This window comes from Medicago sativa, chromosome 6 (assembly GCF_051527215.1).
Source record: "Medicago sativa cultivar Bolivia chromosome 6, Bolivia_mono, whole genome shotgun sequence".
NCBI classification, from domain to species: Eukaryota; Viridiplantae; Streptophyta; class Magnoliopsida; order Fabales; family Fabaceae; genus Medicago; species Medicago sativa.
Window position 1 is genome coordinate 26,617,215 of NC_140754.1, and position 25,093 is coordinate 26,642,307.

Consider the following 25,093-nt stretch of genomic DNA (forward strand, 5'->3'; position numbering starts at 1 on the left):
TTTGTTTTTCATTGGTGTGATTTTGTCCGAATTCAAAACAAGACCTCTTTTCAGCCCTGTTCAATGCGCAAACATGTGTTATATGCAACTAAGGTCTCTCTTCAGCCTTGTTAGTCATTCTTCGAGCATGGTTGCTTTTGGCCTTCACGGAGATTTGATTTTCTAACAAGTTTCCCTTTTTTTAATAAGTCAAACTTACCCATTGAAATTGGCACTGAAGAGAATTGAAGTTTTCCCTTTTTTCCTATGTATTTGTATAAAATAACATATATTGATTTAATCGGTAAGAAGTTGACTCATACTCTACAAGGATGTGAGTTCAACTTCTGCTGTTAGTGTAAGAATCTCATTAATGAGTAATATGTGATTGTAAGTAAGTAGCAATGTGAGCCCTCAAGACCCAACTGCCTAAATTTCTTTTATCAATAGAAAATATATAATATAATGCGCGATTATTGTAGTTTATCCAAATAGATTTGGGATACTTTTTGATGTGGCAATCAAGTAGTTCAATGAATGAACTAACAAACATTACGAACACATAATTTATTTAGTCAATAAGACTAGCAAACACATAATTTTACATCTCGAATACAAACATTATTCAAGAAAGAACTAACAAGCTTGTCATTATAATACAACAGAATATTTTCCCTTCCAGTCCAGCAACTCTCAATGCTTGCTACTAGGATGCTGTAAACTGCAAAATTTACATTATGCAATACAAACATTAATTTAATGGTGATCAAGAAACAAATTAGAGTGATTAGAATGTTCGTAATCGAATAAATTTAATTAAAAATATTCCCAACTAAATAATCAATGGATTTAACTTGCATACGCCGACAATTGAAAACTTTTTTATACATGCATCTAATTAAATCATGTCATGTAGATATTTAAAAAACTAACCTATGAAAAATTAAACAGACATTTTAGTGTTATTTGATTGGATGCATGTCTAAAAAGGTTTTACATCGTAAGTGCATACAAATTACTCTCCTAATTAATTATCGGAGTACTAAATATATATAGTTGTAAGGTTTAAAACTTTGCAAAGAAATTAAATGACAAAATATCAAAATCATCAGCACTACGTACCTTCTACTGTTTGAGCCACATTTGGAACCTTCTCACATTGACTGCCACCAATACATATATATAGTCTATCAACTTGTTCAAGAACCTTATATAAGCAATTCTCCAAGGTCTCCAAAGTAGTATTGGCCCTAATAATCCCCAAAAACCTGTGAAATAGCCTATCCCCAAGCACATGTAAAATCCTTCATGGAAAACAGAATTGTCATCTTCACCATGAATTTCTGACCCTTGAGGATTTACTGTCGTCGCATCTTCGGGACATTTCTTTTCAAGTGGTTCACCACAAAGATCAAGATTTCCTTCAAAACCTGAGGGATCTAAGGTTTGCAATTGTCTGCCAAAAGGGATTCTTCCAGAGAGAGAGTTGTTTGACAAGTCTAAAATTTCCAGCCGGTCGATGTTGGAAAGAGTGGAAGGAATTTTACCAAATAAATGGTTTCTTGACAAGTCGAGGAAATCAAGTGAAACTAAATTTCCAATTTCAGATGGGATTTCTCCGCTCAAATTGTTTCTTGATAAATTCAAAGAGACTAATCCAACCAAATATCCAATCTCTTTTGGTATTTCACCTGTTAAGTTATTACTTGAAAGATCAATGCCCTTAAGACGCATCTCTGGATGCTTGAACCCACGTTCCATACCTTTCCAGAATAAAGGTATGTTAAACGTATAATCATCGAAAATTACACCATAAATGTATTGGTAGCATTGTCTTGTCGAATATATTTGACTTTCAGTTTCACTAGTATTGATGCTCTTTTCAGACAATGATGCAAAATTCTCTAAGCATGTTGGAATTCCTTCTGATAAGTTATTTCTTGAAAGATCCAAAAGTTGAATCTTCCTTAAATAACAGAGGTGGATAGGAATGTTTCCGGAGAAGTGATTCCCTGTCATGCTCAAGACTATCAACTGTTGCATGTTTTCTCCTATCCATGTTGGAATTGAGCCAGACAACAAATTTTCACCCACATCTAACAACATTAAATTTCTGCAATTCTTCAAAGTGGAAGCCAAGTCACCATTCAAACTATTATTTCTTAAAACCAAAGCTTCCAATTTAACAAGGGTTCCCATGGACTGTGGAATCTTCCCCCAAAGCTTATTGTTTGTCAAATCAAGAAACAATAATGTGTTTACAGAATTCCAACAATTAGGAAGCTGTCCCTCTATTTGATTGTTTGATAAATCTAGAGTGACCAAGTTTGTTGTTGGTGCATTTTTATCACATAAAAATGAAATCAAATGCGAAAATTTATTTTCGGAGAGCATAAGATGTGAAGCTTGTAGCAAAAAGGAAGGAACTCCACCCTCAAATTGATTTGAATTCAAAATTACAGCCGATATTTGAGGAAGCTTATATGGAAAATCTGGAATTGTACCGATTAGATTGTTGTGCGACATATTCATTAATAGCATATGTTGCGAGTTGTTCCAAAACCATTTGGGTATGCCATCATTAAGCCCTGTATCAGAAATATCAAGTTCCACTATGGATCTTTGTGTTTGGAGCCAACTTGGAAAGCTTGAACCCAACTTGCATGATGCTAAGTTCAAAGATGTTAATTTGAAAGGAGGAACCCAACTAAGGGGAAACTTTAGGGATAATGAGTTGTATGATAAGGATAATACTTTCAATTTGGAAAAATTGGTGAGATGTAATTCATTGATTTCACCTTCCAAAGAATTACCCTCCAAGTATAGATACTCCAACTCAGATAGCAAGTTGATGCATTCAGGTAGCGCACCTGTTATTCTATTATGAGATAAATTCAAATTTTTAATTATGTTTCTATGGCACCCTGAATTTTTGTTGATCAAGCTAGAAATTTCACCACTCAAGTTGTTATTTGATAGGTATAAAGTATGCAATGTGCACATGGTACTAAAGAAAGATGGAATATCTCCTTGTAAATTGTTTTCTGAGAGTACAAGATATTCAAGAGAGTTCATTACTTTCCCAAATCCATCTGGAATGGGCCCTTCTAACAAGTTACCATGAAGATCAAGGCTATGAAGATTAGTGGTAAAGTTAAAAGCCCATAAAAATATTTCTGATGATCTCAACATATTTGAGGAAAGATCAAGGATGAGAAGGGAAGATGAAGAGTTCACAACTGAAGTAGATGACACAAGAAAACTTTTATCTGTAAGACTGCAATTTCTTAGATAAAGCTCTTGCAATTTGGAGCTAAAACTGCGGCTACCTGGAAATTGGGATAATGAAATATTATTATATGAGAGGTCAAGGATGACAAGAGAAGGAAAGTTTGGATAGTGATGAGATGATAAAACAATATTGTTTTCAGAAAGACGTAGCTCTTGAAGATTAATACTAATATTTGATAAGAATTGAAAAGTTGATGATGTCAATATATTGTTAGAGAGATCAAGGATGGTAAGAGACTTGGAAAAGTTAGAATGAGAATGAAACAAAGACGCGACATCATTATCTATAAGACCAAAATCAACTAACCTCAACTCTCTTAAGTTTGGAATAAACTTCATGTTGTATTGCAGCAAGTAGTGAAAAGAGACAAAACTACGATATTGTCCGCTAAGGGAAAGACTTGTTAAAGAAGAGAGTGTAGACAACCACTTTATATTACTATATGTGAAATCAAAATACACATCAAGTTTAAGAGTTTGCAAAACGGGAAGATTCCCTGGTTGAAAAGGGATTGCTCCAGAAAGAGAAGTTCCTTCAAGATCAAGGTACTGCAGTTGGGAGAGATTTCTAAGTTGACAAGGGATTTCTCCAACAATATTAAAGTTATCTCTTAGATTGAGATATCGTAAACGTGTAAGATTCCCGAGTTGAGAAGGGATTTCTCCATTCGTACCATAAGACATGTCACTTAGATCTAGATATTCAAGCTCTAAAAGTTTTCCAATTTGATAAGGAATCCTCGCACCAAGTAAAGAACTTGAGAAATTGAGATACTTTAACTTGGTAAGTGAGCCTATTTGTTCTGAAATAGAATTGTCATAGAAGATATTATAGCTAAGATCCAAATATTCCATATTTTGTAAGACAATCAACGAAGTGAAATCGATTGAACCTACCAAGAATTGTGTATCACCACCACGAAGATCAAGTTTCTTCACATGACCTGTTTCATTGTTGCACTCAATTCCTTTCCATTTGCAGCAGTCTCCATCTTTGTTATCATCCTTCCATGTAGACAGCATGTAAGAGTCGTCAACGATGCTTTGTTTGAACTTGAGGAGTGCTTGTTTCTCCCTCTCAATGCACTTTGATTCAACACTTTCAATTGTAGTATTTTTGAACTCATGAGTGGATCCTGAGGTAAGTAATAAAAGCAATTGCAATACATAAAATATTTTGAGAATATAATTGTTCATTTTGCTTCTGTTAAATATTTTGTTAAAGCTTTTCTTTTTAGTTGTGAAGTATAAAAACTAATGGGATGGATTTATATAGATTGATTGCACGAAGGAGTGGATGTCTCTTTCTACTGACCAAAAGATTCTTTTATTAAAAATATATATATTCATTGAAAATAAAATAAGAACATTACATATATACATCAAACCAAAAGAAAAGGAACCAAATAATACACGTCCAATTGCTATCTTATCATGATTTTAAATTGACTTGTGTGGATATTAAGTCCTACCCTACAACAGTGGCGGAGCCACGTTCACTTGTGTGTGGCTATACAAATTTTTTGAATAAAATTATAATAATCATAATTGCCTATACAAATTTACTTATATGTTTATTGAAAAAGGAAGTTTGATCAACTATATGCATTTGACCCATTCGGTAAAATCTACGTGTTATGTTTTGCAGCCCTTAAAATCCTTTTTTGTTGTCGTTGGTTTCCTTCCATTTAATTGTATGATATTGACAACATTTTTTTTAGCAAGATATTGACAATATATTATACCATATGTTATGGTAAAACTTAAAAATTTAAATTCGAAGTGGTTAACGATCTTTCTATCAAATTTGCAGCAATCAGAAAATATATTGTATGTTAGTCATTTGTTTTGCTTTAGACTTATTTTTTAACTCTTCAGTTCCTAAAAAAAAGATCATAATAGTTTCAGAACTTAGCAGGTAGGTAATTTTTAAATTTATGAAATCCATTTTTTTTTTGTCAACAAATAAAGCGTGTGAAATTTGTCAATTTAGCTCGTAAAGTGTATGAAATCTATGAATAGCTCGTAAAGTGTATGAAATCTATGAATTTAATCCTTAATATCTTAATAGTAGAGACTAAATTGATGAATTTTATATAATTCAAGGATCCCTTATTATATTGACATAGTTTACACTAAATTCGAAAATAGTGTGATAGTTTAAGGATTAAATTGAAAATTTATTCTACATGAATGTGTGTTTGTTGCCCCCACTACTAAAAGTTTCTGGCTCCGCCGCTGCCTACAAAGCAAGTTAGAAATTATATGTATGACCAACATATAATCAAAATAATTTCTCCCCGTAAAGCAAGTTAGAAAATTTATGTATGACAAACATAGAATCCAAATAATTTCTACCCACAAAGCAAGTTAGAAAATCTAGCACCAGAGAAAATATATGTATGATAAACATAAATCATAATCAATTCCTACCCTACAAAGCAAATTAGAAACTACATGTATGACCAACATATAATCAAATTAATTTCTCCCCGTAAAGCAAGTTAGAAAATTTATGTATGACAAACATAGAATCCAAATAATTTCAACCCACAAAGCAAGTTAGAAAATCTAGCACCAGAGAAAATATATGTATGATCAACATAAATCATAATCAATTCCTACCCTACAAAGCAAATTAGAAATTACATGTATGACCAACATATAATCAAATTAATTTCTACCCATAAAGGAAGTTAGAAAATATATGTATGACAAACATAAATCAAAATAATTTCTACCCTCAAAGCAAGTTAGAAAATCGGGCACCAGAGAAAATATATGTATGATAAACATAAATCATAATCAATTCCTACCCTGCAAAGCAAGTTAGAAATTATATGTATGACCAACATATAATCAAAATAATTTCTACCGGTAAAGCAAGCTAGAAAATATATGAATTACAAACATAAAGTCAAAATAATTTCTACCCGCAAAGCAAGTTAGAAAATCGGACACCAGAGAAAATATAGGTATGATCAACATAAATCATAATTAATTCCTACCCTACAAAGCGAATTAGAAATTAAACGTATGACAAATATAAAATCCAAATAATTTCAACCCGCAAAGCAAGTTAGAAAATCGGGCATCAGAGAAAATATATGTATGATCAACATAAATTATAATCAGTTCCTAGGATGGATATTTGAAATGATTTTTAACAAAAATATTAGAGCACCGCAAATTTTCCCATTTACCCAACTGTATTGGGTCTAATTTAACTAAATTATTTGAATAAGATTAAAATAAATTTAGAAATAATGTTTGAGAACATTTTTATCATAAATTATAGTAATAATTATAGTAAATACTCACCCAAATAATTTAAAATACGAATGAGTTTCTATCTAAAGAACTAAGTTTTGAGAATTCAACCATCGGTGACTCAAAACAAATGAAATACCTATTTAAACCTACTAGCAAATATTCCAACAAGATTTTTTGAATCTTGTTGAAGGTCATTTGGTTTGAGTAAAATAATGGAAGCATATTTAACTAAGTGCCTAATTAGGTATATTTTAATCATGATATATTTATATACTTTCCGTATTTCGAATTTATTTGCATATATTTTTTACAGTAAATGTTTTTATGACGGAGAAATGCTTCACAAAGGATATTATAGATTGGTGCAAAATTGAGAATTGTTTCTGTCTCTCATGTTTTCTTTGGTACACCGTGTGTTAGGATGGACATTTTGATATGGTAATATAGGAAAATGCTAGGTAGAGCGAATAAACTCATCACGGAAATTTCACAAATTTGTTGGCTGCTTATTCTTCATTGGATTAAATATCTATTTGACTGACTGCCCAAAACAAAAAATCAATAACAACATGACCACCGTGTTTTGTGGCCAACAACTCTTTTAATTGGCTATAAAGTTTTTCGCTATCCCTTCGTGGTAAATTCTTTATGTACATATAGCACCATTTGGTAATATATTCCATTTTAACTTCTTAAAATAAAAATTGAGAATTGTTCTCAAGAATTAGCAAAATTGTATGTTCTCGAGAAATAAATTCCAGACAACTTGCTATATCTAGATTAGAAAAAATGCTTGTCAGAAGCATGGGGTGGAATAGATAGATATAAGATATCTCATAGATGCAATTAATCATGATGGAAAATGATATGGTAATGAACCTCGTTTTTTTTTTTTTTTGAACAGGAACCTGACATTTTATTCCTCTATATTAGGATGGTTAAACACGGTTGATACAAAAAAAAAAAAAACACTTCCTCTTCACACTTCTTAATATAGAAAGTAAAAGTTTCTATATTTGCATCAATATGTATATGATACCAGATATTAATATCATATTTGTTGAATATGAAGGTTTCCAAGAAGTTGGACATTGGCTATGCGTAAAATCCACATACGTCTAGAATAGAACATTGTTTCATTGACTATGTGATTTTATGCTAGGACTTAATTTTAAAATTGGTATACAACCAAATAATTGTTACTAGAATCCATCTAAAATAACATCATTAATCATAAATGTTGTATCGACAAAAGAAGTACGACACGTTTGAATAATAGGTATACAACCAAATAATTGTTACTAGAATCCATCTAAAATAACATCATTAATCATAAATGTTGTATTGATAAAAGAAGTACGACGCATTTGAATAATAGGCAAGTGTTGTCTCATTATCCGACCAATATTTTTTTTTTTTTTTATAGTAGCATGCTAATCAAGTAATGAAATAGAGTTCCATGATCTTGACAAATTTTAACATATTCATAATTATTTTATTCTATTTATGTTTATGAATATTTTATCTCCATTCACTTTGATAAAATGATTCTAGTATCATATGATCTTATTTAAATGAAGGAACTCTACCTTAATCTTTTTATACTTAGTAGTGTCGGGGACGAAACTATTTTAAGGGGGTAATAATATAACACACCAATATTTTATACATGTCTTTCTAAATAATTTTGGCGCTATTCTTTCGGAAAAAAAAAGTAAAAAAATTGTGATATGTCATTTAGTTGTTGAACAATTTATTCTGTGTGAAATTTTTTAAGAAAATCTTGACATTCCTACTTCGGTTAATTAAAATATACATTGACTCCTCTGTTAATTGTCATAGCAGATTCATCGTCTATAATATCGTACACATATTCAGAGAAAGTTTAATTCGTGATATACAGGTCGAGGGGAGTTAGTATACTTCAGAGAGAATGAAGTTGGAGGGCATTCGAGTAGATCGAAATTCTGTTATGTAATGGAGACACCTTTGGCCTATAACAACATCTTTTGGTGTAAATTACGTAATGTATTATGGCCTAGAACAACTGTATTGTTCCATATAGTTTGTTTATTCCACTGTTTACTAATTCAATTCAGATTATTTTTTCTCTTATGACATTCCTCACATTGAACTCAAATCCGACAACATCACAAACAGAACTCCAAAAGCTTGTAAGAGAATTGTTGAAGGGTTAATTGCTCTGTTAGCATTCTAATTAGTTTGTTAATGTACTATGAAGCATGGACATTCCTCCGATTATGCGTGTACCAATGTCGGACACATGTCGTGTTGGAGTGTCAGTGTCCGTGTCATGTCCGGTGTCCGTGCTTCATAAATAATGTATAAATACTAGCAATACACCTGTAACCACTTTTGAGTTCATTGCAATAAACAAATTCTTCTCCAGTTTTTTTCTCTTTTACTTCTAATTTGCTTTCTGCTTGTACGCTTTCAACAAAGAATGTATTATCCTTTTAAGAGATTGTGATATTCTGATTTTGTTTCACCCTAGGATTCAAGTTATGATAAAATGAGCTATTCACAGTGCACATTCTACTTCTCCATTTCCCTACATATACTTGGCATAAATCCACTCTAAAATATAGTGCATGAAGAACTATAAAGCAGAGACACTTCTAAAATTAGACGTATCCTAGTGTCCACCACGCGTCAGTGTCTTATATTTATACGACACGTTTTGGACAAATTATATGTCTCCTCCTATGTTGATAAATTAGCAATGTCAACTTGTTTATGCAAAGTTTGTGCTTCATAGATATCGATGATGACCCCTTTGAATTAGCAAAGGGGTCAAATGCATTGATTTCTATAAATATAAATTGGTTAGATTATTTAACCAAATATTGTTTAAGTTTAAGCACGATTAACAATACCTTGAATGCAGAACAAAAAAATAGTAGCAAATATGAATACCTTCATACTAGTCGGTCAATAAGCCAAAGCAAAAGATAACATCCAGAAATTGTGATAAAAAAACATCACTTGATCATCACATTATACTATGGTACAAGTTTTTATAAATTTCAATATCGACAAAAAAAGTTTGAGGAATTATGCAGTGATAATAGTATTGTTCAAAATCCCAACCAGCAACAACAAAAAAGACTTTTGTATTATTACTGCTTACTCAATTAATCAAAAAAACATAATCATATTAAAACGAACGATTACCCCTAAAATCAAAACTTATAATCAAGCTTATTCCCACTAAGCAAGTCTCAAAGGAACACAATTACATAAAATTCAAGATTAAAGTAAGCACTTTCTCTAGAAAGATTGTTTAAGTCTTTTATAGAAGGGGGCATATGCCCTCAAACTCACATAGGTAGATACATCAAATGCGTCTCTATGACCACAACCGAGCACATGACACACCAAAACCCGACATTACGATATACCAGTAACAAGACACCCAAAGCAAACAACCTGAACCTCTCCGACAGGTAAGGGCAAAAACCAGCAGAAAACTTATTTGTCATTCTACTTCTCCGTTTCTATACCAAGACTTGGCATAATAAAACCACTCTATAAAATGTAAGGAATAATGCAAGGAAGCTATAAGTTTTTAAAAGTTTCAATTCCAACAATGTTAGAGTTGTTCTCATTCAGAAAATAAAACCAATTTCAAGTCCCAACACCCTCCAATTTCACATTCCTAGCAAGCGACAACATAAAATAAAAAATAAAAACCCAATTTCGTCTTCTGCGATTTCCTTCAGCCCAATTCATAAGGGCCTAAATTAGTCTCTGACATTTTCATAATGGATCCAGTTTAGTCTCTGAATCATCATAACAAAGGGACTAATTTAGTATTATTTTTGTCGGGGACTGAATTGAGCCACAGAGAAATTGTAAAGGACCAAGATGGGTCTATATTCTAAAATAAAATAAAAAAAGACTACCCTCATTCCCACTAAGTAAGCCTTCCAGAAACATAATTACTGAAACCACAACACAAGGAAGAAATAATATATCACTCAAATATGTAGACAAACTCCAAACTAAATGTGCAAGTAGAATATGGAACTATTGATGAAGAATAAACTATCCATCTGTATTCTGAATATCACAGAAATTAGTATTCATAGTTTGAAGGATTAAAGTAAGCAGTTTCATTAGGAATTGAAATAAGATTATTGATTTTCCCTAATGAAAACCAGAGAAGAACTACATCATCTATATGTTATTATCTGATTATTGGTTTTTCCAACCTAAAGAGTAAAAATAAACTAGTTCATAGTTCAGATACAATATAAACTGTTGCAGCCTCAAGGAGAGGCCATTTGAGATATAAGCAAAGATTGTTCCGTTCCGTAAAACATTCCCTAAAATTTTGAAATACAAAATTATGCTATATCTCATGTTTAGTGTGGCAAATGTGGTGCCAGGAGTGATAGTTACATATAAGTGCAGAGCATATACCATGGTCATGATTTACTCTTGTCACAGTACACCAAAAATTTCTCACATTACTTGGGAATTGAGAGTAGTTTATATACACCACTCTCCTCAACTCATTACTCATTGAGATGTTTTTCAACTAAGAACAAATTTTGAGGGCTTACACAATACTCAATACGGACAATACCTTGGAAAAGTGGTGTCTCAGATTTGAGGTCAGAACATTGAAACTAGGATAAGGACATAAGTCACACGCGATAGGACTACTGTTCCGGTACACTTTTAACTAAGTTTGTTCCGGTGCGGCAGACTTGAGTTCTAAACAACATTCGATATATGTACTTTTTTTTTAAAAATATCTATGGTTTCATAATAATTTGTGCCAGATTTCATCAAATTTCATTATGCTATATGTTGTTAAGTTGATTACAAGTTACTGTAAGTAACAGTAACATATCTATCCTTAAATGAATTAAGTCTATTTACTTGAGCCTTGGATGATATGATAATTAAAGCATGGAGAAAGTAAATATCAACATGCTTGTCTTTTTTACCTAATGCAAACCAAATTTAGTGACTAGGGAATCTTCTTCAACCTGTATGGAGCTCATCCTGGAATGGAGCTCACAATTATTTAACAGGTTGTGCATCAATCTTGACTGGTTTTGCAAGATGTTTTTTCTTTATAAATTGATGAAAGTTGCGATTAAGCTGTGCATCAATTGATTTGAAGCTATGTAGTCTTCTTTGTGCAGATTTTCAACGAACAATATTGCAATTTTCTCTTCAGGAGGTATGTAATCTTAATTTGTTTGTTAATGACTTAGCAAACAATCAATTTGTGAAATGTGAATTGACTTAGATTAAGTTCATGTGATGTGAAATGTTAATATGTTTGTTAATGATTTCTCCCTTCAAATCGGGGCAGAACTGAAACTATTTATCGATTTTTATTTTCTTTCCTCCTTATTGGTGGTAGATTTCAATGTTATGGATTTTTGTGTAGATAATATTGTACTGTAACGTAGCTTAAAATGATTATACGATGCGATATCATAACTTATTCCAGCTCAATGTTTGTTTTGCTTTGATAAGTAACATCATATTTTGTGTTGGCAGGAAGAGCAAACAAATGAGCAGGTGATGATGGAAAGGGAAATAACACAAAAGAGGAGAATTTTATATATCTTCTAGATTGGGTAATTTGAACTTCTTTAAATTCTCTATTTTGGATTTCTTTCAATCTTCTTTAAATTAATATATTGTTTTTGGCATGTGCATCAGCTTTGTTCTTTGTGTGCATTGAATTTCATCATGGTCTTAGCTTAGCTTTTTAATATTGTTGTATTTGGTAAGTTTCAAGTTTCTATTAACAAGCATCATTTGTTTCATTTTTATCTGTCAAATATTTTCATTTGTTAATCCTAGCATGATGTATGTTAAGATTTTTTAAGCTACTATGTTGCAGTTTTAGAGACTTAAAGCAATAAATATGATGTGTACCACTAAATTCATTAAGCTGAAATTGTTAACACAACCTGATAGGGATCCCGTGAAAGAAAAGTGGATGATAGGAATTATGGTGACAGCCACAGGTGTAAAAATTGGGCTCATGACATATTGGCTGCGGCTTAATCGAAACTTGCTTTATTTTGTTATTTGTGAAATGTTTTCAGAAGATTAAAACATCCAGATTCATTGCACAGGTTGTGGCCATGGTGAAGAGGACACCTGCTTATAAAAATAAACTAAGGGGGCGCAGTGGTGGGATTACAAATAAGAAGAAGGGTCAAAAGAATAAGGACAGGTATGGTATCATTCTGATTCTATATAGTCCGTGTGTGTGATTTTCCTCCTTGCAAACTTTGATTTCCTCTGTTAAACCAGTTTCTCTTTGATTCATAAGATTTCGATTCATTGCCTGTAATTTCTTTACTTTTGATACACAATGGCACAATCTGAATGACCTTTATATACAGAAAAGTGGAGGAAGAACTTGATCTGCAGATAACAGTAACTGAAAGGCCCTCCATATGGAAACTTATTGGTGTGTCTGCTTCATTCTTTTACCTTAGAAAAGGTCAGTGTTAAAATCTTCTATTTGGAAGATGCGATCATACTTAGAATCTCAAATTACCTTATTGCAAATGACACCATGTGAGTCAGTTTTCTGCGAACTAATGTTAACTTCATTTGTATACTGTTTTCCGGTCATTTGTTGAACGGTATCTAAGTTATATACTCTGGTCCTCTACAGCTATGGCTTAGGTGCTGCTGTAATATCAAATGGTCTAGAAAGATGTGAGCGTGTAAATAAGGTGAGACTGATTATAGGTCATCAAGAAAACAACTAAATAATTGGATAGTTGTTGCAATTGAACAGTTTATCTTGCTCTGATGCAGGCATTTAAGGGCGGAATAGTATGGGTCAATTGCTCTCAGCAATGCCTCACTCAAGCGCCATGGGGAGGCATTAAACGTAGTGGTTTTGGTCGTGAACTAAGAGAATGGTATGACTCTATTTACTAAATTAGCTAATGTGAAAGTCTCCTTAAATGCCTATCTTTTTATTTATTTTTCTTTGGATGAAGAGGTGATCGCAACTTCTTAATATGCGAAAGAAACCCACAATTATAAGGTGAAGTCAAAGTCTGTGGATTGTTAAATGTAGTACATTCCCTGCTGACAGTGTAGTGATCATCAAATACTGTAATTCAATTTAACAGTCAATAAAGCTATGAACGGATCATGGCACTGGTGCATCCCTTGCATTGTAAAATTTTAATTATAAATGATAGGGATTGACATGCACCGCCACGTTTCAAGTTCAACCTAATTTTCATGTTTCCTTGGTCTGAATCTGGCATAAAGGGATAATTGGATTGGGGAGACGATTAACTGTTACACAATCGCTCTATTATTGTCAGATCTGGTGTGGGAAATAAACAATTTCGCTAAACCTGTCTTATTTGACCTCTGCTTTGGTAAATGTATTAGAAATGTACATATAGCTGAGGTATGTTGCATTTTTGTGACACTACTATCTTCTTTTCCTTGCAGCCATAGTAGCTGCTTATTATCATTCAGCAGAAGCAGCTATGTCTATGAAATCTTTTGAAGACAACTACAACATAATGTGGTCGGAAAATATTTTACTACCTCTACAGATGGACAGATCTGGTATCTCTCCTTAGACAATGACACATAACATTAAAATGAGCATTTTGTTGCACATACACTCTATTATTATGTTTTCATCTGCTGTGACAAAAATCGTTTTTGATTGAAATTGAGCTGAATGTACAATGGTTTATGTTTTTATACATTCATTAAAAAATGATTTACATAAACTTACTTTGGATAGTTTGGATCAAAGTTGTCAGTGTGTGTATGTATATATGCCAATAAATTTGAGAATTGATTCTTGTGTCACCGCACAAGCTAGATATATTAGCTTTTCGATAGAATTGATTTTGGGACTAGGATCAATTCTAAAGTTCAAAGTATAATTTATGGTTGAATCATGTTTGAGTAAGTTAAACATTATTTTGGAAGGTACAAATGTGGTACTAAACATAGACCAAATGTTTTAATTGTTAGCATTCATTAATGTTGAGATTTTGAGGCCATTTTTTAAGTATTGAATGTTTGACAGGATGCGGGTTTCAAACAAAACAAAGATATAGATTTGGATGGTTCAGTATGAAGCTGAAATTAGTAGGAGGTGATTCTGCTGTTGTTGTCACAACTTATTATGTAAGTCAACAATTACATTAATATTAAAATTTAGTAATAAATATGCATTCTTTGATGAGTTCCTCTTTGTGTTTTTATGAATTCAATTGGCGGAGTGTTAACAAAGAATATGGATTGCAGATGTGTACAGAAAATGGTGCAGGGCTCGAAAGAGATGGGCTTGATTTTGAATTTTGAGTTTTTGCTGATGCGGTAAGAATTTTGAGCTTGATTTTTATTGGATATTTCTTCAGCTGGTACCTCATTTTTTCTTACCACTTTAGGATCCGCGCGAGTCTTAGTCTGTCATACTGCATTGATTTCTTGGACCATGTCAGTCCTTGCTGAGTTATTCCTTAGTCCTTCTTGGTCTTTAAATAATTACTTATTAGTTGCTAATTATTGTGTTTTAATGAAGACATTTTGTTTGATTATTAATCTAGCTTATTCTTTTAGTTCTTATTCATTGTGTTCATGATTCCGTATATACTGTAAAAGATTGAATATTTCTGCTACCCACAGTTTATGAATAGCTTCGTTACTTATATAAGTTTATAAACAGTTTCGTTACTTATATAAGTTTATAAACAACCTCTGTAAATGCTCATTTATGATTCCTCCATTACTTGAGTATAAATTAATGATACAGAAAACTCATGATTGTGTTTCTATATATTTTATAGGAATTGATATTAGATTGTGTTTCGAAAGGATGTTAGGCCCGTTGTTTTGATATTAACTCATGCTCAATGCAAGCTTGGAGGTCAATATCATAGTCACATAATTCGCAATTCGCGTCGGTACGCGGTACGCGACATTAGAGGAATTCGGTACGTGTAGGGGTATAGAGCTTCGGTACGCTTCGGTTCGTAATACTAATATTACCTAATTAAATATAGTAAGCCATCAATAAATTTTTAAGAAAAATATTTATTTTTACTAGAGTTTTTATACAAAAAATAAATAAAATATTTAACTTAAAAAAATTGGTTTACGTTTAAATTTTTTTTCACAAAAGCCATACTTATTATATTGTTTACTTCTGAGTAGCAATTCTCAATTCATTGGGCCAAATTTAGAAAAGCCCAATATAAAGAATGTAAAGTCCAGCAAGAGCCCAGCCAACACACTAACCCTAATTTCCTTATCTTCTTCCTCGTTCCTTCATAGCAGCAGCCGCTACCAGTCCAGTTTCTTCAACTGAGTTTCTTCACTCTTGCTCGCGTTCTTCTCACTTTCAGGCTACAACATCGTTCTTCAACTCACAGCTATCGCCCTTACTCTCACGACGCTGGCTTCTGCAGGTACTCTTGGTTCGCGAGTTTTGACGAATTTCTCCACGAATCTGAGCGAACCAATACGCAAAAGAACCGCGAATCGGTTCGCGCGAACCAATTCGCGGTTCGCCACTCAACCCAGCGAATTATGTGACTCTGGTCAATATTATGTGCATGTATTATTTTAGTCGATAGTTTGGTCATGTATTATTTATTTACATTAATTTCTTCACCTTTGTTTTGCAGATAAACCTAATATATCCAACAATTGGTTGGGTTTAAGGTTGCTCATTTCATGTACCATTTCTTTATTGATTCCCCCTTTTTGTTAGCTGCCAAATGGAATCTTGTGTGGAATACTTCTATTCTTTATTTTCTTGCACATTATTTGTTCCTTCATTGGTTCCAATTAGTTTCATCTTAATTATTATGATGGTCTCATAAACAAAATATATCCCATTTTCATGAATCAAGACTTGGTAGAGCTTTCAGAAATATTTTGGTAAATGTTTATAATGTTTGTGCAATATTCAGTAAGATGCTCGGTTTTCCTTTAGAACAATTTTTTTAAAGGATACGTTATTCAACCCGTGCGAAGCACGGGTTTGTAACTAGTTCCGTTTTAAAAAATAGACATCGTGGACTTGTACAAACTTCAATGTTTTATGTTAATATTAATAAAGATATAGATACGTTGGATTTGAACAACCTATGGTGTTTTATGTTATTTTATTTTTTTTGGTGGTGGCCGGGTTCGAACCCCGTACCTTGCATATATTTTGCATTGTCCATACGAGGACGGTGTTTTATGTTATTTATAATTGATGTTTGAATTTTGGATTTTGTAGTAAACTATGAGTGATACAATGATGGAACATAAGAAATGGTAAGTAAGAAAATTTTAATTATAATATGGAAAATGTTAACGAGTGGCCTGTGACACTCTTTAAGGACCATAAATAATAAGTATATATGAAAATGCATGTAATCAATGTCTTGGAAATCGAAATATTTAACTTTTTAAACAAATAATTGCTTCTTTTAAAATGCTTAAAGAGCGTACGGGGTACTCGTTAATAAGACCCCGTACTCGTTAATAAGACCTGTATAATATCTGTCTCTCTCTTTAATATTTCTCTACAATATTTCTATTTCTATAAATTGGGTTTTTGATCGAACTAGAGAAGAAATATTTCTATTTCTATAAAATGGGTTTTTGATCGAACTAGAGAAGAAAGAGCAATCTTGACGCTGCCTTGATTAATTGTCATTTTCTATCTTTATATTGTTTCAGTAAAATCATACGAGTATTGCTATTCATAGCGAGAGAGTTCATAGCGCAGAGCTCGCAAAATTGCTATCAACCAATCAAATCTATTCCTATGCGGAAACCATGGAAGGTAGCGGGGTCAAAGTTTTCAAGTTTCACTTACAATCTCTTCGTGATCCCTCTTGTGGTTAATTTATTCGCTGTATTAAGAATTTCCCTAATCTCGTAGATAAACAATTCACTTCTTCTTTCTTGATTTGGTTTTCTAGGTCATAGAGAAAATGGATGGTGATATTCCTCCTTGAATTCGCTTCGTCAACCAGAAGAACAATCGTGTACGCTTGCTTTTTACTATTACTATTGCTTTTCTTCATTTCCACGTTCTTTTCATTTTTGTTACTGCATGCATGGATTTAACTTTGTTTCTAAATTATTACTAAGTCATTGAATTATATATGATTCAAGCTCTGGTTTCTTTAGAAATTATAAGCTAAATTTTATAACCATGAGTGCCATTTAATTAAAATACAAATGGAAAAAGTAACTTGTTGTATGTATATATAGGTTAAACTAAGTAGGGTGCAGTGCACAAACAATATTGAATACTAAGTGGGAAAAGATATTGCCATATTGGTGTACCTTTTCTAAAAAGAATTATTAGAAAAGAAGTTGGATTGACTTCTATGAATTTGTAGACTCTATAAAAGAAGGATCACAACCCCTATAAATAAATATCGAAAATTAAATCAACTCATCTCTCTTCTCTTCCTCTTTACTCGAACCTTATAATCTTCAAATTCCTTTAACACAATCAATGACCTTTTTACAAACCATATCTATCTATTTTTTTTATACTATCTCTTCTCTTACAACCTACCTCATGCTCGGATGATTCATCTGCGGGCTGTTCCAACGAGAACATAAAAGTCTACGTAAATAGGGTGGACCTTCTAACCCTAAATTCTACACTCCATTATTCTTACAACAAAACAAAATCCATCCTCTCTGTGTTGTTCATAGCGGAGTGAGGCTGGAATTTGTTTTGTTGTAGGAGTAGCGGAGTGTGGTGTTTAGGGTTGAAAGGCACACACACAATTTTTGTAGCCTTTTATGTTTTGGTTGGAACAACCCGAATATGAATCAAACATGCATTAGTTAGGTTGTAAGAACTGGGATAGTATAAAAACAAACGAATAAGGTGTGTGAAGAAGCCATTGGTTGTATTGAATGAATATGAAGATTATAAGGTTTGTGTAAGAGGAAGAGGAAGAAGAGACATCTTTAATTCACCTTATTTATTTATAGGGGTTGTGATCCTTAATCGAATAGCTACCCTTCTTTTTCGGAATTGATGAATTCATTTAACGAACAAACCTCTTTTTCGCATAATTTATATAAATGATTCATTTGAAAAATTTAAAGAAGCCGATCCAGCTTCTTTTTTCGCATAGTTTATAGAAATGATTCAATTGACCCAATTTCAGCTTCTTTGCTCATTCTTTCAAACACCCTGACACTTTTTTCTGTGGTAAAAAATTATTGATTTTCATCTACACAAAGTCACACACACATCTTTCTCTTTATCTGACTTGTGTGTAGAGTTTATGAGAGCTCTTTTTATCTTTTTTTATTTTTGTCTTAAACCAACAATTATGCTGTAAATTAGCTTCTCTTTATATGAACAAAAGGTATTATATGCACAAACTTAAGATAAACCTTAAAATTTGAAATGAGTTGAAGGCTACCAACTTCCAGCAAATCTATAAGTGCCAAGAACACAAAACTCAGATGCAATGCTGAAAGACTTATTCTTGTGATTTATGCTTCTTTGAATTTTCTCTTCCATTATCTTTTGCTAATTTGTTTTTGTACTTTATTTTTTTTCATTCCAATTGGCAGAGAAAAACTAAGACAAATGATTTAACTGAGGTTCAACTTTTTGCTACCTAGTCCTACTTCTTCTTCCAGTTAGGTTAGTGGAATATTGGTATGTGCATATTGGAAAATATAATGTCATTCCTCTACAATGAAGGGTAATTTCACTTTCTAAAACCATTCATTTTTTTGGGAAGTCTTGGATGAAATTTCATATAACAGTTTCTATTAGATGATTTTTTGGGCAGTCTAGAATGGTTCTCCTTACTTTTCAAGGAAAAAAATTTACAATACTTAAGTCTTGAAAGTTATAGATGATTGGTTCAGAAAGGGCATTACAGAGAGTTTCTTTGTTAAGGTTTTCATATAATCCTTACAACTGTAATGTGAATTACCAAGTACCAAGTTATATCTGATCATTACAATAACAAGCTGGTTTTACACCACTCTTAACATTAATTTTTTTTTTATAGATTATTTGATAAAAAAATCTATAGGATTGAGACAAATTACTCGTGTAAAATTATAACTCTTACTGTTATTACTCAGAAAATTATCAGAATCAGAACTTTGTAACTTATTTTCTTCTTCACCCGGTTGGATCATAGTCAATAGTCACATGGAAGGTTCTCGGAATCCATTTCCTAGTTCACATCATAACTTTTATGTTTTGATTGAGACAACAGGCAGTGATGAATCTTCGGAAAAGTAAAGTCCTTGCCATTTTATGCTGATTGATTTGTTTGTTATCGTCGAGTAAATTACACACCATCTAAATTGTAATGCGGGAATCTATAGCAGAGATTAGTGTAAATACATCCATGTCAATATTGGATTTATAGATTGGGTAGGATAATGAATTGCAGGGTTTTGACTAGTAATAACAAACAATAGGATTTGGGATTTGCAATCATTGACGGGAAGGAAGGTTGTCATTTCAATGTGGTTGTCGTTACACAATTTGAGTTCGCATCCTTCAACGCATAGTTTCATTTTGAGTGGATCGAGCAAGGTAATGAAACATATTATGAATCTTACAACATTTCTTTCATTTGGGTTCCTTTGATTTAGATGAAAATTACTTTATTAGTTTTATAGTTTATTAAGGTTTTAGTGCTTAAGTGTGATTAAACTCTATTTGAGTAATAGAAAAACAAAGTGTTCGATACTTTTAATAGATTCGACAGAAATAGAAATTACATCTCGAATACAAACATTATTCAAGAAAGAACTAACAATCTTCACGGAACAATGATTTTCCCTTCCAGTCCAGCAACTCTCAATGCTTGCTACTAGGATGTTGTAACCTGTAAAATTTACATTGTGCAATACAAACATTAATTTAAAGGTGATCAAGAAACAAATTAGAGTAATCAAAATGTTCATGATCAAATAAATTTAATTAAAAAAAATCCCAACCAAATAATTAATGGATTTAATTTGTATATGCTAACAATGTAAAACATTTTTACACATGCATCTAATTAAATCATATCATGTAGATATTTTAAGAACTAACCTATAAAAATGACATTTTAGTGTGATTTGAATGGACACATGTCTAAAAAGGTTTTACATCTAAGTGCATAAAAATTACTCTCCTAATTAATTATTGGAGTATTAAATATATATAGTTGTAAGGTTTAAAACTTTGCAAAGAAATTAAATGACAAAATATCAAAATCATTAGCACTATGTACCTTCTAGTCTTTGAGCCAAATTTGGAACCTTGACACATTGATTGCTACCAATACATATATATAGTCTATCAACTTGTTCAAGAACCTTATATACGCAATTCTCCAAGATCTCCAAAGTAGTATTGGCCCTAATAATCCCCAAAAACCTGTGAAATAGCCTATCCCCAAGCACATGTAAAATCCTTCATGGAAAACTGAATTGCTATCTTCACCATGAATTTCTGACCCTTGAGGATTTACTGTCGTCGCGTCTTCGGGACATTTGTTTTCAAGTGGTTCACCACAAAGATCAAGATTTCCTTCAAAACCTGAGGGATCTAAGGTTTGCAGTTGTCTGCCAAAAGGGATTCTTCCAGAGAGAGAGTTGTTTGACAAGTCTAAAACTTCAAGCCGGTCGATGTTGGAAAGAGTGGAAGGAATTTCACCAAAGAAATGGTTTCTTGACAAGTCGAGGAAATCAAGTGAAACTAAATTTCCAATTTCAGATGGGATTTCTCCGCTCAAATTGTTTCTTGATAAATTCAAAGAGACTAATCCAACCAAATATCCAATCTCTTTTGGTATTTCACCTGTTAAGTTATTACTAGAAAGATCAATGCTCTTAACGCGCATCTCTGGACGCTTGAACACACGTTCCATACCTTTCCAAAATATAGCTGTGTTAAACACATAATCCTCGAAACTAGAACCATAACTGTAAGGGTAGCCTTCCGTTGTCGAATAAATTTTACTTTCAGTTTCACCAGTATAGATGCTCTTTTCAGACAATGATGTAAAATTCTCAATGCATTTTGGAATTCCTTTTGATAAGTTATTTCTTGAAACATCCAAAAGTTGAATATGCCTTAAATAACATAGGTGAATTGGAAAGTTTCCAGAAAAGTGATTCCCTTCCATGCTCAAGATTATCAATTGTTGCATGTTTTCTCCTATCCATGTTGGAATTGAGCCAGACAACAAATTTTCACCTACGTCCAACAACATTAAATTTCGGCAGTTCTTCAAATGTGAAGACAGTTCACCATTCAAACTATTATTTCTTAAAACCAAAGCTTCCAATTTAACAAGGGTGCCCATGGACTGTGGAATCTTCCCCCAAAGTTTATTGTTTGACAAATCAAGAAACAATAACGTGTTTAAAGAATTCCAACAATTAGGAAGCTGTCCCTCTATTTGATTGTTTGATAAATCTAGAGTGACCAAGTTTGTTGTTGGTACATTTTTATCACATAAAAATGAAAACAAATGTGAAAATTTATTTCCGGAGAGCATTAGACGTGAAACTTGTAGCAAAAAGGACGGAACTCCACCCTCAAATTGATTTGAATTCAAAAATACAGCCGAACTTTGAGGAAGCTTATATGGGAAATCTGGAATTGTACCGATCAGATTGTTGTGCGACATATTCATTAATATCATATGTTGCGAGTTGTTCCAAAACCATTCGGGTACACCATCATTAAGCCCTGTATCAGAAATATCAAGTTGCACTATGGATCTTTGTGTTTGGAGCCAACTTGGAAAGCTTGAACCCAACTTGCAAGATGCCAACAACAAAGATGATAATTTGAAAGGAGGAACCCAGCTAAGGGGAAACTTTAGGGATAATGAGTTGTATGATAAGGATAATGCTATCAATTTGGAAAAATTGGTGAGATGTAATTCATTGATTTCACCTTCCAAAGCATTACCCTCCAAGTTAAGATCCTCCAACTCAGATAGCAAGTTGATGCATTCAGGTAGCGCGCCCGTTATTCTATTATGAGATAAATCCAAATCTGTAAATATGTTTCTATTGCACACTGAATTTTTGTTGATGAAGCTAGAAATTTCACCACTCAAGTTGTTATTTGATAGGTATAAAGTATGCAATGTGCACATGTTACTAAAGAAAGATGGAATATCTCCTTGTAAATTGTTTTCTGAGATTGAAAGATATTCAAGAGAATTCATCACTTTCTCAAATTCATCTGGAATGGGACCTTCTAATAAGTTACCATCAAGGTGAAGGCTATGAAGATTAGTGGTAAAGTTAAATGCCCATAAAAATATTTCTGATGATCTCAACATATTTGAGGAAAGATCAAGGATGAGAAGGGAAGATGAAGAGTTCACAACTGAAGTAGATGACACAAGAAAACTTTTATCTGTAAGCATGCAATTTGTTAGATAAAGCTCTTGCAATTTGGAGCTAAAACTACGGCTACCTGGAAATTGGGATGATGAAATATTATTATTTGAGAGGTCAAGGATGACAAGAGAAGGAAAGTTTGGATAGTGATGAGATGATAAAACAATATTGTTTTCAGAAAGACGAAGCTCTTGAAGATTAAGACTAATATTTGACAAGAATTGAAAAGTTGATGATGTCAACATATTGCCAGAGAAATCAAGGATGGTAAGAGAATTGGAAAAGTTAGAATGAGAATGAAACATAGACGCGACATCAGTATCTATAAGACCAAAATCAACTAACCTCAACTCTCTTAAGTTTGGAATAAACATCATGATTGTTTGAAGCAAGTAGTGAGAAGAGACAAAACTACGAAATTGTCCGCTCAGAGAAAGACTTGTTAAAGAAGAGAGTGTAGAAAACCAATTTATATTATCATTTGTAAGATCAAAATACACATCAAGTTTAAGAGTTTGCAAAACGGGAAGATTCCCTGGTTGAAAAGGGATTACTCCAGAAAGAGAAGTTCCTTCAAGATCAAGGTACCGCAGTTGTGAGAGATTTCTAAGTTGACAAGGGATTTCTCCAATAATATTTTTGTTATCTCTTAGATTGAGATATCGTAAACGTGTAAGATTCCCAAGTTGAGAAGGGATTTCTCCTTTTGTACCATAAAACATCACACTTAGATCTAGATATTCAAGATCTAAAAGTTTTCCAATTTGATAAGGAATCCTCCCACCAAGTAAAAAATTTGATAAATTGAGATACTTTAACTTGGTAAGTGAGCCTATTTGTTCTGAAATAGAATTGCCATCAAAGCTATTATAGCTAAGATCCAAATATTCCATATTTTGTAAGACAATCAACGAAGTGAAATCAATTGAACCTACCAAGAATTGTGTATCACCACCACGAAGATCAAGTTTCTTCACATGACCCGTTTCATTGTTGCACTCAATTCCTTTCCATTTGCAGCAGTCTTCATCTTTGTTATCGTCCTTCCATGTAGACAGCATGTAAGAGTCATCAACGATGCTTTGTTTGAACTTGAGGAGTGCTTGTTTTTCCTTCTCTATGCACTTTGATTCACCAATTTCAATTGTAGTATTTTTGAACTCATGAGTGGATCCTGAGGTAAGTAATAAAAGCAATACATAAAATATTTTGAGAATATAATTGCTCATTTTGCTTCTGTTAAATATTTTGTTAAAGCTTTTCTTTTTAGTTGGGAAGTATAAAAACTCATGGGATAGATTTATATAGATTGATTGCTCGAAGGAGTGGATGTCTCTTTCTACTGACCAAAAGATTCTTTTATTAAAAATATATATATTCATTGAAAATAAAATAAGAACATTACATATATACATCAAACCAAATAATACACGTCCAATTGCTATCTTATCATGATTTTAAATTGACTTGTGTGGATATTAAGTCCTACCTTACAAAGCAATTGCTATCTTATCATGATTTTAAATTGACTTGTGTGGATATTAAGTCCTACCTTACAAAGCAAGTTAGAAATTATATGTATGACCAACATATATTCAAAATAATTTCTACCCGTAAAGCAAGTTAGAAAATATATGTATGACAAACATAAAATCAAAATAATTTCTACCCGCAAAGCAAGTTAGAAAATCGGACACCAGAGAAAATATAAGTATGATCAACATAAATCATAATCAATTCCTACCCTACAAAGCGAATTAGAAATTATATGTATGACCAACATATAATCAAAATAATTTCTACAACTTTTTTTTTTGACCAACTTAGATAATATATGTATGACCAGCATATATTTTCTACAACTTAGAAAATATATGTATGACAAATATAAAATCCAAATAATTTCAACCCGCAAAGCAAGTTAGAAAATCGGGCACCAGAGAAAATATATGTATGATCAACATAAATCATAATCAATTCCTACCTTACAAAGCAAATTAGAAATTATATGTATGACTAACATATAATCAAAATAATTTCTACCCGTAAAGCAAGTTAGAAAATATATGTATGACCAACATAAAATCAAAATAATTTCTACCCGTAAAGCAAGTTAGAAAATACATGTATGACCAAC

The 25,093-nt window shown here is 32.4% G+C and overlaps 2 protein-coding genes and 1 pseudogene across 4 annotated transcripts in view; all 3 read right to left on the reverse strand.

Moving 5' to 3' along the window:
• Nucleotides 1-531: 531 nt before the first annotated feature.
• On the reverse strand, nt 532-4,512 carry LOC146914220 (receptor-like protein EIX2; annotated as a pseudogene). The gene is made up of 2 exons (XR_015014046.1): nt 1,102-4,512; nt 532-700 (listed from the first exon to the last, which is right to left on the reverse strand). The product of XR_015014046.1 is annotated as a receptor-like protein EIX2 (transcript).
• LOC146914219 (receptor-like protein EIX2) lies at nt 532-24,228 on the reverse strand. Of its 2 annotated transcripts, none has more exons than XM_085717124.1 (2): nt 20,826-24,228; nt 532-700 (listed from the first exon to the last, which is right to left on the reverse strand). In XM_085717124.1, exon 1 carries the CDS (start codon nt 24,183-24,185, stop codon nt 20,829-20,831), a length of 3,357 nt encoding a protein of 1,118 aa, XP_085573250.1. In that variant the 5' UTR covers nt 24,186-24,228; the 3' UTR covers nt 532-700; nt 20,826-20,828. The 2 variants fall into 2 exon arrangements, with proteins under 2 accessions (XP_085573250.1, XP_085573249.1); XM_085717123.1 differs by lacking the exon at nt 532-700 and adding an exon at nt 20,272-20,432.
• LOC146914218 (receptor-like protein EIX2) overlaps nt 532-25,093 on the reverse strand; it is a 57,629-nt gene continuing 33,067 nt past the window's right edge. Inside the window, exon 2 of the mRNA XM_085717122.1 lies at nt 532-700. The gene's annotated coding sequence lies outside the window, so the exon portion shown is untranslated. The remainder of the gene's footprint in view (nt 701-25,093) is intronic.

Bases quoted from the DNA above. Each gene is read 5' to 3' on its own strand.
- LOC146914219 (XM_085717124.1), bottom strand. From the start codon at position 24,185: ATGAGCAATTATATTCTCAAAATATTTTATGTATTGCTTTTATTACTT.